The sequence below is a fragment of the Pseudopipra pipra genome, chromosome 6 (assembly GCF_036250125.1).
Source record: "Pseudopipra pipra isolate bDixPip1 chromosome 6, bDixPip1.hap1, whole genome shotgun sequence".
NCBI lineage: Eukaryota > Metazoa > Chordata > Aves > Passeriformes > Pipridae > Pseudopipra > Pseudopipra pipra.
In genome coordinates, this window is record NC_087554.1 from 11,178,568 (window position 1) to 11,195,161 (window position 16,594).

The following is a 16,594-nucleotide window of genomic DNA, read 5'->3' on the forward strand; positions in this document are numbered from 1 at the left end:
CATTGGAAACAACTAACAACTGGTGGATTTGTTTTCTGCCATTCAACAAAACTTCCCAAGTCTGGAATATCACCTTTTCCACAGTGCTGTCTGGTATTTAACAATTTCCTCATTCTGTTTCAGGAGGTGCTTCCCCACCTTTTCCCTGCATGACCAAATGCACACAGATTCACAAACCAGTTCTGACAGAAAGCAAATGAACCTCACATCACATGTAGTTTCCTGCAAGCTCCAAATACCTTTCATATGATGGGAAGACTTGGGTTATATGTCTCAAATTCATTTGAGAAAACAAATACAGCTTTCCATTTCAGTATTTCTTGCAGCAGCCAGTGTTCACCATTCTGACTAATTCTAAACAAAAATCACCATAGTATTCCTCAGCTCTGGGGAGTTCCTAAGGGAGGTGGATGTGAAATTCCCACTAACACAGGTGTAAGGGCACTGAGCCTAATTCAAAGAACTTTAACCTCTGATCTGAACTAAGAGCATGTAGTTGAACCCTTAGTTCAACCTCAGTTTGTGTGCTGTCTTGTTGCAGTAAGTATTGAACATTTTAGATTTTTTTTATACAAAATCATTTTCACTACCATAAATCATAGAACTTCATGGTCAGATGAAACTTTTAGTCATTTCCAAATTTAAATTTAATTAGATTTATTTCACATAGAGTAATATAATATTGTAATATGCTTTCACTGACACTTTTAAAAACTCATTTCAGGTTTTTAGTGTTAAAAATGTAATTTCTATAAATGTAATGCATAACTGCATCAAAGAAGATTACGTCCTTACCAGTTATGTTAAAATTCATAGTGGCCTATAAATCTCCCTACGCTTTCTGGGTTGGTTGTGAGCTGTCATCTTTCCCTCTTTTTAAATCAAAAATCCCTGTGTCTATTTGCAGCTTGCTCTCTGTGTATCCTGATCACTATTTTACTGGCTCTTCTGACTGCTGAGGAAAAGTCTGCCTCAGGTGTTCATAATGTTTTTCATACACTGATTATTCCATCATTCAAACTCCTGCATTTCTTTTATCTCTCATTATCCTTATTTAAATTTGTATTGTACTTCTATCAGACCACTGCATGTCATCTGTTTTGTTCAGATGGGTGGTGTCCCATGTTTGCTTTGTTCTCCTGTTTCAACTAGATACAGCTACACTACCTTATTTGCTAAACTCCAAGCTGAGCACCTCATTTAAACATTTAAAATCAAACTTATTTAAAATCCCATCTCACTCCAGAGACTGCTCTCTGAGATGCATAACTTTTCTGAGGTCTTTCACATAAGTCTCTGTTTTGGGCCAGATTTTTTCTGGAATTCCATCCAGACTTTTAATTAATATCTAAGAATATGATCAGGTGGCAGAGGATTTTCTTTTTTCTTTTTTTTTTTCTGAGTGCTTTAAAGACTTCAGGTGATATACAGTAAAGCTCTATCATCTGACTCTTCTGGTATAGTAGGCCTTTTAGCAGAGGATAGTTTTGTATTCCCCCTCATTAATGTTCACATCCATCCAAATCTGGCTGGATTATAAAGCTTTCAGAAACACGTTTTCTGTATGCTTAGTGAGGCTCTGGTAGAATTTAACAGCCAGAATGTCTGCAGGTCCCATCTCCACCCTCAGAATCCTGGTCCTCTTGGATATTCTGTTATGGACCAAACTGCACGTGCCACCCTCTCAGCCCTGCACACACCTCCCTGCAAGACTAGGTGGCACCTGGTCATCCCTGTGGAGCATGTGGAGCATATGGAGCAGTTTCCACCTGAGCAATAGAGGTGGAGTCAGTTTTACCCTACATTTTTTGGGGGGGAGGGCTTGGGACAAAAAGGAGGCAAAGACTTGGGTAGCAGGGCAGCCACCGGCAAGGCAGCTGTTGGGAATAGCTGAAGAGCAGACTGGTCTGGAAGCTAACAAGGAGAGCACAGTTAAAGACACACAATGGGAGGGTGATGGAAAACTTCTGTGTCATCTCTGTGCACATTGTATAGCTTTGTGAGACAGACTAAGCTTCCTGTTAAAGCTTCTCTTCCAAGACCTGCATAAAGCAGCCTGAGCGCTCTTCAGAGTACAACGATTCCTTTTGATTCGAGCCAACTGGCCCTGCAAAGAGAGTCATTCCCTCCCTCTTCCTGCCCCTCTCCTGCAGAATGTACAGTAGGTTTGGACAATAGAAGCCATGAGGTTGTGTAGATGTTGAACTGCTACAGCTGCTGACCAAGATTAATATTTTCTACCTGACCCGAACTAGCCTTGGCTGCAGCTTCTTTCTTTTTCTTTTCTTTTTTTTTCTTTTCTTTTAATCTTTCTTTCTTTTTTTTTTTTGTTAATAAGCTGGTTTTAGAGTCCTAAAATGGACTTGAGTGACTTCAAGGCTGATGTTAGGTCGTTCAAAAGCTTTTGCTTTTTGGCAGTGGTGAGATGTGTATAAACAATGTGCCTGTGTATTCAGCTGCTTTGCCCTGCAGGCAGGGCGGTCACCTGAAGTTTCGTCATTGACAAAAGATATGATTACTTAGTAACATTTTCAAGAATGTGACTAAATATTGCTTTCAAACTGTTGTCATCGAGTGTCAGTTGTGCACTTGAATCACATATGCATTAGCATCCTAACATTTACAGTCCTGCAAGGGTATTTTTCTAAAACTTAAATCTTCCCAGTGTTTTCTTGGCATGTTTCCCATCTTGCTTTCCTGTGATTGACGAGGTGAACTTGCCAAGGAACTTCATAGGAGAATTATGACTATAGAAGTGTAGAGCTGCATGACATGTTTTTGGTTTAGTTAAAAAAAAAAGCTATTTACAATAGAATCAAGAATCCTAAATCATGTGTCCAAATCAAGGCATATTTCATTGCCTTTGAGAGGGAGAAGGGTTATGATGGGAAGTTTCTTCTCCAGCTGCCTATTGGTTTTAATCTGAATGTAGTGCTTGGGGTAGACATAATCATTTTTTTACTGCATATGAGAAATCCACAGGACTTTATTCCAACTTGAGGCACCTCCACTTGTGATATCTCACAGGAAACTGATTCCTTCTCTTCAAGTGATTGGCATCACTGTGCAGAAGGTGTGGGATTAAGTTCTTGGGGCAAGGTCTCATATTTTTTAGGCAGGCAAGCATACATTAATATTCCGTGCCAATTTCTTTTACTGCTTAAAAATCATCATTTCATTAAATATTGCAATTATATTTTTAAAAAATATTTTTCCAAGTAATGCGAAGGAAAGCCACGTGCAACCCTTAGCAAAATAACATTAAAATTATTTTCTGATGTTTTGGGTATCATATCTACACTTAATACTGCATTTATTCAAGCTTTCATTACACACTAGTACCATTTGGAGGGTTTGTGTGCCCAAGTTAGCCCTGTTAGATAGAGCTGCTTTTCACCCCTGCATTCAGCTCATAAATTCACTATAGTGTTGTACATTTACTTCAGTAGAAGAATGGTTTGCTGTGTGAAAAATCAGTGTGTCTGCTATTCTAAAGCTTTCTCATTAGTTCCATGCTTAGTGAATTTAGCTTGCATGCACTAAAACTTCTTAAAGAAGCCGAGTCTTCTTCATCTCTTTTTAGTAATTTAAGTGTAGGCCTGTAAATCACATTTGTTTTATCTAATTAGAGCTAATTCTCTCTTAGTTCAGTCATTTTCTCTTCTAGTTAAATTGAGCAATGCACATTATTTCTCACATAGAGCATCAGCATACTGTGGTTTGAATTTCTGTTTAACTGCATTTTTATATTTGTCACAAACCATGCAGGACACTAGAGCTGAAGGGACAACATGCAGCACACCTTCTATTGTTCTTCCAGAGAATGCTGTTACACCAGATTCAGAAATTGATAAAAATCTGGTTAACAGGTACTGTATAATATATTACCCATCTATGCATAAATTGGACAGTAATTCCAGGTGCTGTGTTTCTAAAATACTGCTTTGAAATGTATATTGTATGAAAGTATTGTTACTATTTCTCCATTTGTGATTTGCTCATATTGTCTTTGCATTTTGATGATGGTGTTTGGGATGCAGGGTGGGGGAACAGGAATATAACTGATACTAAAAGACCAGACTTGCATATAATACTAAGCCTGCCAACCTGACTCATTGAGTTGGACAACTTAAATGTCTTGAATACGGATTTAATACAGATTTAATAATTTAACACAATGAGTTTTGAAGCAGATATTTGGGCCCGTTCTCATGGATGGGACAAGAATACCACCTTGAGGTGAAGCATATGTGAAAGTAAGCATTTAAATGGAAATAATAATTCTGTTTGAAGTGGAAAACTTCAGTTTTAAGTTGAATTAAGGTTATTTCCACTCTTCTGATAAAGCATACTTCCTGACCTGGGATTTTTAATTTATTGACCTACCATTGGACTTAAAATACAGGGGAAAAAATGAATCAGAAAGTTATGATTATAAATCTATCATTTGCTTGTACTTCACCAAACTTCAAGATTATTTTAGAGTCAGAACTGCAATGCATCCCTTTAAAATTATTTGCCAGATCAGTATTTAAATTTCTGTAGTCATTTGAGACTTTCACCAGGTTTGCGTGTGACGTTATGGGAGTGTCAGTGTGGGAGCCTAAGGAATTATTTCAGCCTTAAAACTTAGTTTAAGAAGCTGTAACCATTTAAAAACACTAAATTTTTTTCGCTATGTACCACATTTACATGAGTTTTAAGTCAAGATGATGGTCTAAAGAGATTTAGGACTTTTTCTGAGAAATCTAAACTCACAGTGTATGAGGTCATTAGCAAATTTCAGAACTCCTTTGTGAGAGCAATTTCTACAATTTTCCTTCATTCTGCAACTCCTCCATTTTCCAGTTGTTTGGAGATGAGAGGAACTACAATAAATGCTTTTTGTCTTCTTTTTTTTTTAATCAAAGTGCTTTCTTTTTACTGTTAAATTTTTATAGATAATTAGGGCTTTTTTTTAAAATTCTTCTCTCTAGGTCTCGTAGTCCTCATAGGAGACATTCTAACCGTGCCAATAGGAATTCAACAAGTTCATTGACTTCTGTTGGTAAGAAGAGATTACTCATTTAAGCTGGGATGTTTTCTCAGAAAATGTGACATGCAGTAAAGACCTAATTATGGAGTCTGACTGCATTGACTACAGTTTTTTCTTGTGCACCCTATGTAATGTGTCCCTCACATGCACAGGGAATACTGCTGGCATGTTGAATTTTGTAAATGCATTGCATGCAGAGTGACTCAGGGAAATATGTGTATTATTAGATTGCTGCATTAGCTTAACATTTTTAGAAGGCTGAAGACGTATGCGCTTTAAATTCTTGTTGAATAGAGACTACTATTCAGTAATAATGGGTTTTGTTACTTTTGAACTTACTTGCTCAAGGAAGGTAGAAATTACCATGTCTTGCAAATCTTCTCTTTTGCTGGCAGAGGGAAAGTGTCATGGAAGGACCAGCTCTCAAAATTCTAACACACAAATCTTGGTTCAAACCAAAACAGATATTTCATTGAAAATAGGTTGCTTTAAGAATATTCACTCTATGGGCATGATATTTGACAGCCTTGAAATTGATGTAAATTTAAGGAAATTAAAGCCAAAGCACCACTCCCTTCCCCCCAAAAATCAACCAAAACCCAATAAAGAAACAACCCCACACCCACAAACCAAAAACCCTTGAATTTTTGTTGCTTACTCATGTCCTTAGCTTTTCTGAAAACTGGTGGTTCTGTAATGGCTCTTGTCAGATTTTAAAATGTTTTTCTTATATTACCTGATGACTTTCCTCCTCCCCCCCATCCAAGCTGTTCTTTAGATGCTTGTAAAAGCCATTTATACCAACTCACAAAGTTGCCTTTCCTACAACTGGCTGCCTTCTTTGCTTCATCATTGAGAATTGTAAAAATTGGTGCTCAAAGTTTCGTGTTTTCAAACCATCTGGAAGCCAGGAATTAATGGGTTCATCCTACAAATAATTAAAATTGTTTAGAAAACAATGCATTAACCTAAAGGCCTAAGTGTAAGACAGTGACCTCCAGTTTGTGGTCCATGCACCCTCCTGGGTCACTTATCTAACATCAACATAAATGTGCATGAGGAAAAGCAATCTCTTACAACACCCTCTTTAACCCTTGGGTATTCTAATGGGTATTCTATTGGGAATTTTGCTTTGGAAAATTCTTGCAGGTCCACCACACGGTAGAGATTGATTTGCTTTTTGAAACAGCTTTATAATTCTTGGGCTTTAGCTGCTCAGCTCCTGCCTACAGCTTTGCCAGGTGCAGCTTCACTGTTGCTTCTGCACTTGTGGGGAAAGCTCTTCTGTCTGCATAGAATAAAATCTTTAAACTTCCAAACTCTGCACTTTAGTTATAGATTATTTCATTTAATCACCTGTTTCTTAAAACTAGTGTGCATAAATCTTTGCCTGGTGAATTTGTGGGATCTTAGCCTTGAAACACTGAACATACAGATTCCAGGAAAAGACTCAATCTACAACAGAAATGCCATGACTGTTAGTTGAGATGGATCTAATGCCACTTCTATTTAGAAATTAGAACAACTGTATTGGGGACACTGCTGAAAAAAGCAGTTTCACATATCAGAGCATCTTTCATCATAGGAATTTAATCTTAGTGGGTTATCTGTGTTTTGGGGGACTTGCTCTAAACTTGAGAATATAACATTAGAAATGTGCAGACATTAATGTTTGTTAAATGCAAGCTCAAAGCTAAATTTATAGGTGTTACTCCAACATGCCACAGTATATCTGGAAACTGGAGGTACAGCTCTAATTCTGATGTTTTCTACGCAGACAACAGCGGGCACGTGATTGACCTGGTAAATGATCAGCTACCAGATGTCAAAATATCAGAGGAAGACAAGAAGAAGAACCTTGAGTTACTAGAAGAGGCAAAGAAAGTGAGTGAGAGGTTTCTGATGCGCAGAGGCAGAAAGTCAAGGAGCAGCCTCCCAGAGTCACCCACGGGTAGGTGCAGATTCTGAAAACAGGATTGTATGTTCTACTTCAAACAGGTACTACTGTAATCCATACATTGCTACTGTTTAGATACACTTTGTTCATTTGATGGTCAGAATCCCTCTGCCCCTCTCATGATTCCATATAAAACAGAAATGACCGATCTCTCTATTCAGATGTGTCAGTGGAAAATGTTGTGAAGTTTTTAAGTGCCTGAATGTCACACTGCAAATACTGTAACAAGAAAGCATGAGGTATTTCTATTAAAATCTAAAAAATGGTCACAAATTACTGTTTGTGGGTATTTTCTTCCTAATGCTCCTATTGTACATTAAATGAAATTTTAATGATTCATACTGCTGATAAAACATTACCCCAGACATAATTACAGACTCTTATTCTGAACATAGTCATAAACTAAGCTAAATGAACCAGATCATACTTTGAAAACAGCAGAATAAAATGTTTTGTTCTAGAATGTCAATTGAAATTATTTTTCCCCTTATATGAAGTGTTTGAAAACTGGAACAAAGTGCCATTTTACCATGAAATAGGACTTTCATTTAGCTTTGAAAAGCCAGTTCAAACAAAGTTTCATCTTAAAATTGGCTTGACAGTTTCTGTAGGGAAAAAAAACCCCACAGCTACACTTACTAGAATTAAATTTTCTTTTTTTCCTAAATTCCACCTGAATCCTGCTTTATGCTACTTCTCTGCAATGCTTACAGTATCAGAAAACTGAGGAGAACAAGGATTCTCTGTATTAACAAAATAGTATTAGTTTTTGGCAGGTAAAAAAAATAAAACATACTTAAAGTTCCTAACTTACTTAAAATTACTTGTCAGGTTCTGGAAAAACATATGACTGATGACTATGATATTCATGCTTTAATCTTATCTGAATTTTAAAAATTCAGAAGCTACAAGCCTAGAAAGTAAAGTTACCTTTTTTTTTTTTGTTTTTGTCTTTTTTCTAATGAAGCAGTTTCCCCTACTCTTAGTCCTAAAGTTTCACCAGTAGCATCTCGGAGCAACTCTCTCACTCTTCCAGTTCCATCAGGTAAAATGATCATAGAATAGGTAAGGGTGGAAAAGACCTCTAAGATCAACAAGTCCAACCATTTTCAGGTTCAAACTTTAATTTATAAAAGCTCGCACAAAAAAAAAATTAATATTTGTTGAGGAGAAGTCAAGAGTAGATTTAAGTCTCTACTCTCAAATATTATAAAGCCCATGAATGTATATAAAATACAGTTTTACATATATATATTTAATTATATTTTTATTCCTGTGGTGCTGCAAGGTTACATGTTCTGCTTTTTTAAACTATTCAATAATGGAGTTTTGAGAAGCTTTAATGATCTTTCACTTACTATATTTTTGAATATTTTTTTCCTTTAAATTAGTTTTTTTGACCTTTAAATTTTTTCCTTTCTATATTATGGAGAACTGTGCACACATGTGTTGCTAATGCTATAGAGGTAAAAACTGAGCAGAATATCAGAATATGCCCTAATTATGTGTGTATCTTTCCAGGGTCTGATGCATGCACAACCACTAGTATTGAGTCAGTATCTCCAGGGCAGGTAAGAGCTGAATAGTCTGGGCAGTAACCTGGTTTTTACAGTACTATATTAGTATGTACTGCTCTTTTAGTCCCCAGGGAAATGGGATGTTTGGAATACTGGTTTATATACAGCAAGATTGGATTATTGATGTGTTTTTTCTGCAGAGCAAGTGACTAATAAATGTTTACTCTGAAGACAAAAATCCATGAGGTAACAAGTGCTGAAAGATCATAAAGATCTGTTAAGTGTAGAAAATAGAAGAAGATCCAATATAATCCTAATCTACAAAAAAAAACTAATCCCTAAATTTATTTCATAAATAAATGTGACAAGCAATGTAAAAATTAAGAGATTCAAAGTTTATCCATTAATATCTATATCTAACATTTGCAGCATAGATGTGAAAGATAACCCTGTAAGGCAATTCTTTCTCCCTTTTTTTTTGCTAGAATAACAGAACTGTGAAAGAGGATGACAGGCAAACTGCAGAGGTAAGTGTTTCATGTTAAGAGGTGAACAAAGTCTGCTGGTTGTGTCTTAACACATATAACTTGTTTCTGTGACTAAAAACACTGAAAAACTGCTCAGTGAGTGAAAAGAAAATTATACTGCTCTAGGAAATTGTGAAGCACCTGCAAATGTGGTGGAGGACAATGGGCCTGCAGTTGATCTTTACATCCTATAATGCACCCTGCACTAGCTCAATTAAAATCAATACACTAAATGACTTTAGAAGTAAAGCAAAAATATCTACCATAGCCACTTTGGTGTATGCCAGTGTTTCAGACAGACATCCTCTTCCAGACCCCTTTGGTTCAGTGGAAGAGGTTACTGAACCTTGTGTTCCTTACCACTGGTGGGATGTTACTGCTCCACACAACTACCAGTGGAGAAGTTTATATTAATGTTTCCTGATTTGTTTTAGGTGATATTGGTTAAAGAGGTTTCTCTGTGTGTGGAATGGGCCGTGCTTACAAAAACCACTATGGCAGCAGAGTTTTGGAGCAGTAACTATAAAGGAGAGGAGCAGCAAATATCTAAGGCAGAGCCCATGGTCACATTGTATGTTGGTGGCCTTAAATTGCTGACACAGGTACTCTTAGACAAAATACAGATTCTGTACCAAAGGAGCCAAGGTATAGGCAAAAATTCTTCTCCTGTAGAGATTGCAACCAAATTATCATCTGTGGTACTGCACACAAAGAAAGAAGAGAGAAATTACAATATGTGCTTTAACTTACTGTACAAGCCCATGGGGTTTTGTTCCCTTGGGAGGTGAGGGACTAACAGAAAAGAGACAAAGGAAAGTAACAGTGCTGTAAGATACAGGGCTAAAGGTGTGTGTTCAGACAAACCTTACATTAAAATGATGAGGAACTTGGCTGTGTGAGCATTGCTGTAGTGGAGTCAGGAATGGGAGAGGTTAACTCAAAAGTTCAGAGAGGAGATTCCCAATTCAGTATTCTTTAAGTGCCTTTTAAAAATTATTTCTTTTGTCAACAGCACATGTTTAAAAGCAAATGTCACTGAAAAGGAAATGGCTTTTTACAGTGAAAATCTGTCCTTGGGCGGGAGAACAGAGGAATCTGAATTTGTTTCTTTGTTTTATGTGTGTCCCTCTACTTTCAGAATGCTGCAAAAGGATTAATTGATCGAAGGCAGAATGATCAAAGAAAGATTTCTCAGGGAAGGTTGGTTCCTCATTCTGCTGGTTTTGAAAACTCCAAAGAGAAGCTATCTGACCAAAAAGAAAACTTTGATCCACGTAAACATATGGATACTTTACCCAAATGCTCCCCTTCAGGTGGTGATGGTGGCAGAATGTCTCTTAATACTTGTGTGAATGTTTGTGAAAATGAACTTGGAAAATCATTCCTCAAGAAAGGAAAAGAAAATGATGTTCCTTTAAGAACCCATCTACCAGGACCAGGGATAGGAAATATGGACTCAAAGCTAAAAATGCCTGTTCCAGAAATGAGGGACCATAAAGTTTCATGTAAACCAGAATTTAAACTGTGTGGACTGCGTCCTCCTCTGCTACGGGCTGTGTCATGGGACAGCTTGGAGCCTGGGCAGAAAGAGAAAACACCTTCAAAATTACCATCTGAGGAAGATAATGCTGGTAATAAACCCAGCAATCAGTTAAAAGCATTCAAAGACCTTCAAATCCAAGTTCAACCAGTTCGAATGCAGAAGCTGACAAAGCTCAGAGAGGTGAGTCCTAACCACTTGTATCCTGTTTTAAAGTTGTTTTCATATCTTGCTAAACTTCCAACTTGCTAGCATTATTTTTATCATTGCAAGATACATATAGTGATATAGTAGGAAACAGTTTCAGCAAAATCAACACAGAATTGTATCATGTTTTTCCTTTGCAACTTTAGTAAATTGTAATCTGTAAGTAATTCCATGGAATTATTTTATTTCAACATGCATCAAGTGCACTGTGGTATCTTCAGTATGCATGCATGTGCTCTGGCACATTGTCATACTGAAAGAATGTACTAATTGCTTTCAGTCTGACAGAAAGGTGGGTCTACAACACAGTATAGCTCATTTTTTGCATCATTTACATGACCTATAAAGAGAAAGCAACCGATTAACAATCATTTTATTTGTAAAACGTACATGGGACTAAATTGATCTAATTTTATTTCTGAAGAGAATTTTAGACCTGAAGTTCTCTTTAAAAGAGTCACTTATGCTTTTTTACTTCCTTTGCTTCCCTGTGATATGCTTTTTCTACTCCTTCAGAATTATCCTCAGATCCACAGGCTCTCACAATATAGTGACTAATTGTTTCATTTCTGTATGAGTGGGCTGAGACCTCTGTAGAAACAGAAATCTGTTACTGAAGTTTGGAGTTACTGTACTCTTGTATAAGGGCTTACAAGCCTTTGTGTATTATATATTGTTTGTAAACTTTATTAGGATTTAAAATTCACTTTTACTTTGTTCAGCTGAGTGTCTTTGAGTCCTGTGTTGGTTGGTACTCTCCCTTCTGAAGGCAGCAGTCCTGTCATTCAGGAATACCAGCCTTTGCAATAACATTACAGTTGGAGGTCTGAGGGGACAGTAAATGGTTTTGGTATGATTATTTGCTTATTGAACATTCTCAGAAAATGTCTCAAAGTGTCCAGAGCTGTAAAACTGGGGGTCTCTGAGGGCAAGGGCAGGTAGAGAATGTCCAGACTCACAGTTCCTAATTCTAACATGATGCAAATGTGTCAGAATTCAGAAGCATAGACTTGGACACTGTGGTATCTATAAACTAATTGCTAAATAATTGTCTAAATGATTAGTAAAAGTTAAGAATTAAGCCCTAAGAAAAAAAGGCAGAAATGTCATGAAATGATAAACCACCATAAGAAAGCAACTATCATGTCTTTATTACAGGAATATCCTTTGAAAGAAAAAAAAAGTAGTAGTAGGTACTTTCCTGAACAGCTTAATAAGAATATTTTCTTTGATCCCCAGTAGTCAATATTTTAAGCTGAACAAAGGGCTGACAGGCGAGGACCTCAAATTCTGCCCTTTGGTTAATTCATTCTCTTTGCATTGGGAATGGCAGCTCAGCTACTCATCTTTTCCTGTTTATATAACACACATAGTCTTAGTGTACATGTACTGTAAGTTTTGATTAGAGAGACACTTGAGCAATATAATGTTGGAAGAAAGTCTTTACTGTGAGGGTGGTGAGGCACTGGAACAGGTTGCCCAGAGAAGCTGAGGATGCTCCATTCCTGGAAGTGCTCAAGAACAGGTTGGATGGGGCCTTGAGCAACTTGGCCCAGTAGAAGATGTCCCTGGTCAGGGTTTTGATCTCAAGGATTTTTAAGATCCCTTCCAAACCAAACCATTCTATTAGTCTAAGATTCTCTAGTTCTGAATGGCTTAGAAGTTGCTAAGACTTAAAAAATTAATACAACACGATATGTAATTCCAGTTAGGTGAGCTTTGAACTTTGCCTCCAGTAGGAATTGTCTACCCACAAACAAAAGCAGGTGTTTGTGAATTTTAAAAAATATGTGAGAATATGAAAGAGATGAAAAAAGGAGAAATGATACAACAAGATTTAATTCTGGAGAGCATTTTTCCGTACCTGTAAGGAGTAGGGGCAGAATACAGTGACAGTGAAGCATTAACTTGCAGCTGTAGAATCCCAAGCTCTGGTCTTAATCAAGTCAAAGTGGCCAAGTCTCATATACATGATTTTCTGAATTTTCTCTGTTTTCTGGGATGCTTAGTAGTTAATGGAGCTATGTCCAAAATTGCTTTTTTTCACTCCCAATTACTAAAACTCTCTTTTTCAAAACTCTGTATTTCTATTTGAGTAAGAGGCACATTTTGCAAATCTCTGTTTGCATGACCAGGATTTTTTCTAAATAATGCCTGCATGAAATGTGAAATATGTAATAATTTAAAGTGTGTGTGAATGTCTGTGTATCTGTGCTATGTAGCACCTGACTATAAGTTAATATAGATAATCTGCATTATGTTTATTAACTAAAGTAAATGTTATATTCACTGTTCACATGGAAGGGATATTTAACCTGAGATTTCTAGTTCAGTTACTTAGATATGTTACTATTTTTCTTAACAGGAGCATATTTTGATGAGAAATCAAAATTTAGTTGGACTTAAACTTCCTGAACTTAGTGAAGCAGCTGAACAGGAAAAAGGTGCAGTATCATAAAAGCTGAAAGGAGTGTTTGTTATACACTGATTCTTATAATTGACTGTTGGAGGGGTGGGAGGAAAAGTCTTTTTGTTCAGTTGCAACAGTAGTTGAAGCAGTCATGGAGAAAGGTAATAAATGGTGATTAAGAGAGACCAGTAATCAAACTACCTGAATTTCTTGATGACCTGAGCCAAGAAGATGCTGTAGGTATTATTACAACCAAGTGAAAAGATGCACATGTGGAACTGAGTCTATTTTGGACATAATAGCTGGAGGACTGCCTTGAGTTTCAGTGGCTTTCTGTAAAAACTCTTCAGCAGTGATGGATTGAATGAATGTGACCTCTGCAAGATATTGTGGTCAGAAGGGTGAATTTAATCCTTGGGAGTATAAACAGGAGACAGAATGCTTTATTCCTGCTTTTTTATTTTAGTATATGTGTGGCAAGCGTTGAAATGGCATTTTCACTTCTGGTACACATTTCTGTGTCAATGTTATATTAGAAAGAGTAAGGCCACAGAAGAGTCATAAATGTGATTGAAGGATTGGGAAAATTTGCCCTGCCTAAGGGGGATTTTTTAAGCTCAATTTCTATGATATTTAAAGAAAAATAAAGGAAATGGTTTTTTAAGGAAAAGGCTTAAAACTCTACACAAATGAGGAAAAAGAAATCCGGCACCAAACGTTTTTTTTCCAAACTAATGCAAGCACAAGAGATTTGATGCATCTAAAAAGATTCAGGATAAAAATAAAGAGCAAAGATATAAACCTGAGGACAGTTCAACATGTGGAAGGATTAAATAGCAATAGTGCTGAGCTATCAAATGAAAATATTTACACCAAAACTGTGTATTTCTTTGAAAGTAGTAAAGTCAGGACTTGTTCAGAGTGATTTTAAGGCCACATTAACTGAAACTGATTGTCCAAAATCTGATCCAAAGACAATCTCAATTTTTCTTAATGCTGTTCATTTTGCTAATTCATAGATCTACTTTGGGACTATTTCATAAGGCCTTAAGTTTCTGTTACACTGAGAGATGGTTGAGGCATTTCACGTTAGCTCTGAAAGAGACTCATCTTCAGTCTGAATGAAACAAGATTAAAAGACACTTCTTGTCCTCTATATTTAATGATTATAGCTTTGGATTCTTAGAGATGATAATATTATTCCTGTCACTCTGCTAATATGTAATTTCCTGGAAATTATTTAGCAGGCTCTGTTTGAAAATATAAAATAGTTGCCGTTTTACCAGCCCGTTGGATAATTTTTTTCAGGTTTGAAAGCTGTGAGCAAAACATTATGAAAAGCTAAGCATTATTTTATCCAGCTTTCCAGCCAAGATCTCATGAGCATCACAAGTTTTTTTAGAGTCCAGTAACTTATCTAAATGATAGACAGAACATTAAGGGTCAACTCTTTGTCCTCAGTGGGGAAAACAAGCGAGGGATCAAATCCTTAGTTCATTTTTTAGGGAGACTTCCTTACATTGTCATAAAAGCCATCTTATGCTTTTTAGCTGGAGTAGTAATTCTGTTTAAAGAGTAGAAAATAGCCAGATACTTCATTATTACTGTTATTAATCCAATATACTGTCTCCATGATGTTTTCTATCAATGTCAAGTTATTGTGATCATCTGAGTAAACACAACTTTGCATCTCCAGAAGTTTAGATAAGTGCAATAAATTACATCTGGAGACACTGTGGTGTCAGGCTGCATTTCATGGGGAAACACATGACTGTTCTTAAGACAATACTGGAATTTTTTAATATAAAGGAAATATAAAGCACATAACTAAAATGTAGCTAGAAAGAATCTCCCATTTTTTTCTGACATTCATGCTCTCCACATTTATAAAATGTGAGCTTTTTCACACTATTTGTTTTGCAAGTCTAAGAATCTTTCTGTTACACCTAATGAAAAGCAGACATGTACAAAGTTACCTTCCCAAGTCTGAGATTCAAACTGGGGAACCTGCCTTTCCTACAGGAAGGTCCTTCAGTAAATTCTGGCAAGATAGGAGGAGAGAAGGGAATCATTATATATAAAATTAAATAAAATTAAAATGCAAAAGCTAAGTAATATGAATTAAAAAAAAAAAAGTTTGAGCCATACTCGGTCCTTATGAAAGTGATAGAAGTAGAGAAAGTAAGGATAATCTTTATGTCATGTTTCAATGAACATGCAATGAAATGAGTGCATGTTGTAATTCATTACCATAAATGGTGCACAAAATCTCTAGTATAGTACATTACACTAGACTTTATCTTGGTAGGTGGCATTTAAAGCCTGAGGAAATGACAGCATTGTCCTAGAAAATCTCACGTCAAATATTCCAGAAATGATGTAAAGCACAAATGCAAAACATTAGGTTAGAAGTTCAAGTGCTGAATCTGCATTCAGTTTGAACTCTAGGAAAAATACTAATACAAAAATTATTTTTCAGTGCCTTAGAGACTGTCAGAGCACATATTACTTCAGTTTTTCAATGACGATTTTGCAGATTACTTTTGTTTTCACTCCTCAAGAGGAAGACACGGAATCTTTAGCAGTAAAGGAGGGATGAGTGATGTATCACCACATGCAATAGAGGAAGTAACATTCTGCATGAAGGGATAGACCTTTACTTTTTGTTCAGTATTGCTCCCAGTAGAGTTGGGTGGAAGCCTCACTGATTTTAAAAAGGACACAGTTAAGCTAAGAGGTCCTATTTGCCTCTGAGATGACTTTTAATAGTTAATGCATGACTTTTCAAATAACATATTTTTTTTTTTTTTAATCTGAAAATGTCTTCAGGCCCTTCACCTCTCCCTTCCCCCACTGAAGAGGAAGAGCCAAAGAATAGCTCTGATGTCATGCCCAGCATTCCTGATGTATTGCTGCGAAAACTCCGCGTGCACAAATCGCTTCCAGGAAGGTAAAAGCTCATTAGAAGTGGAAAGATCATCCGGGAGAAGGAACACTAATGGGTTCCAGTGAACTCCCTTTATGGAGTTCCATTCATAGAGGTCCACACAAGTAGATAAATCTCTGCATCTTAAAATGTGCAACATGGATTTTCTGAAAAATTTTGAAGAGGGCACCAGCTTCCAGTAACCAGCCAACTTTTAAAATCAGTTTGTAAACTCTACATACAAAGTCTGAAACCTAAATTTCCTGTTACAAGTAGATTTTAATACGGATTTTTCCACTCCTGGCTTCCAGGATTGCTGCTGCAGGTATAAATTCATGTTGAAAGCATTGGTATTTCTCTCCCCCAGAAAAATAATCAGGGCAGATAATGCTTACCCATGGTAGAATTGGGGCAGGTAAGAATTCTGCAATTTTTCTGCAGGTGACAATTTTTCGGGGAAATTGAGTTTGTTTTG

The 16,594-nt window shown here is 36.6% G+C and overlaps 1 protein-coding gene across 13 annotated transcripts in view; it reads left to right on the top strand.

The window, feature by feature from the left end:
• The window catches only part of IRAG1 (inositol 1,4,5-triphosphate receptor associated 1), a 79,887-nt gene that overhangs the window by 47,047 nt on the left and 16,246 nt on the right, over nt 1-16,594 (top strand). For 9 of the 13 annotated variants that reach the window (XM_064657312.1, XM_064657316.1, XM_064657314.1 and 6 more), the window contains 9 exons: nt 3,769-3,869; nt 4,977-5,047; nt 6,813-6,986; nt 7,960-8,037; nt 8,514-8,563; nt 8,995-9,036; nt 10,175-10,759; nt 13,149-13,227; nt 16,023-16,143. In XM_064657312.1, the coding sequence (XP_064513382.1) occupies nt 3,769-3,869; nt 4,977-5,047; nt 6,813-6,986; nt 7,960-8,037; nt 8,514-8,563; nt 8,995-9,036; nt 10,175-10,759; nt 13,149-13,227; nt 16,023-16,143 (1,301 nt within the window). Of the gene's footprint in view, nt 1-784; nt 977-3,768; nt 3,870-4,976; nt 5,048-6,812; nt 6,987-7,959; nt 8,038-8,513; nt 8,564-8,994; nt 9,037-10,174; nt 10,760-13,148; nt 13,228-16,022; nt 16,144-16,594 lie in introns of those variants that run through there. The other 4 variants (XM_064657322.1, XM_064657323.1, XM_064657320.1 and 1 more) reach the window with 3 other exon arrangements.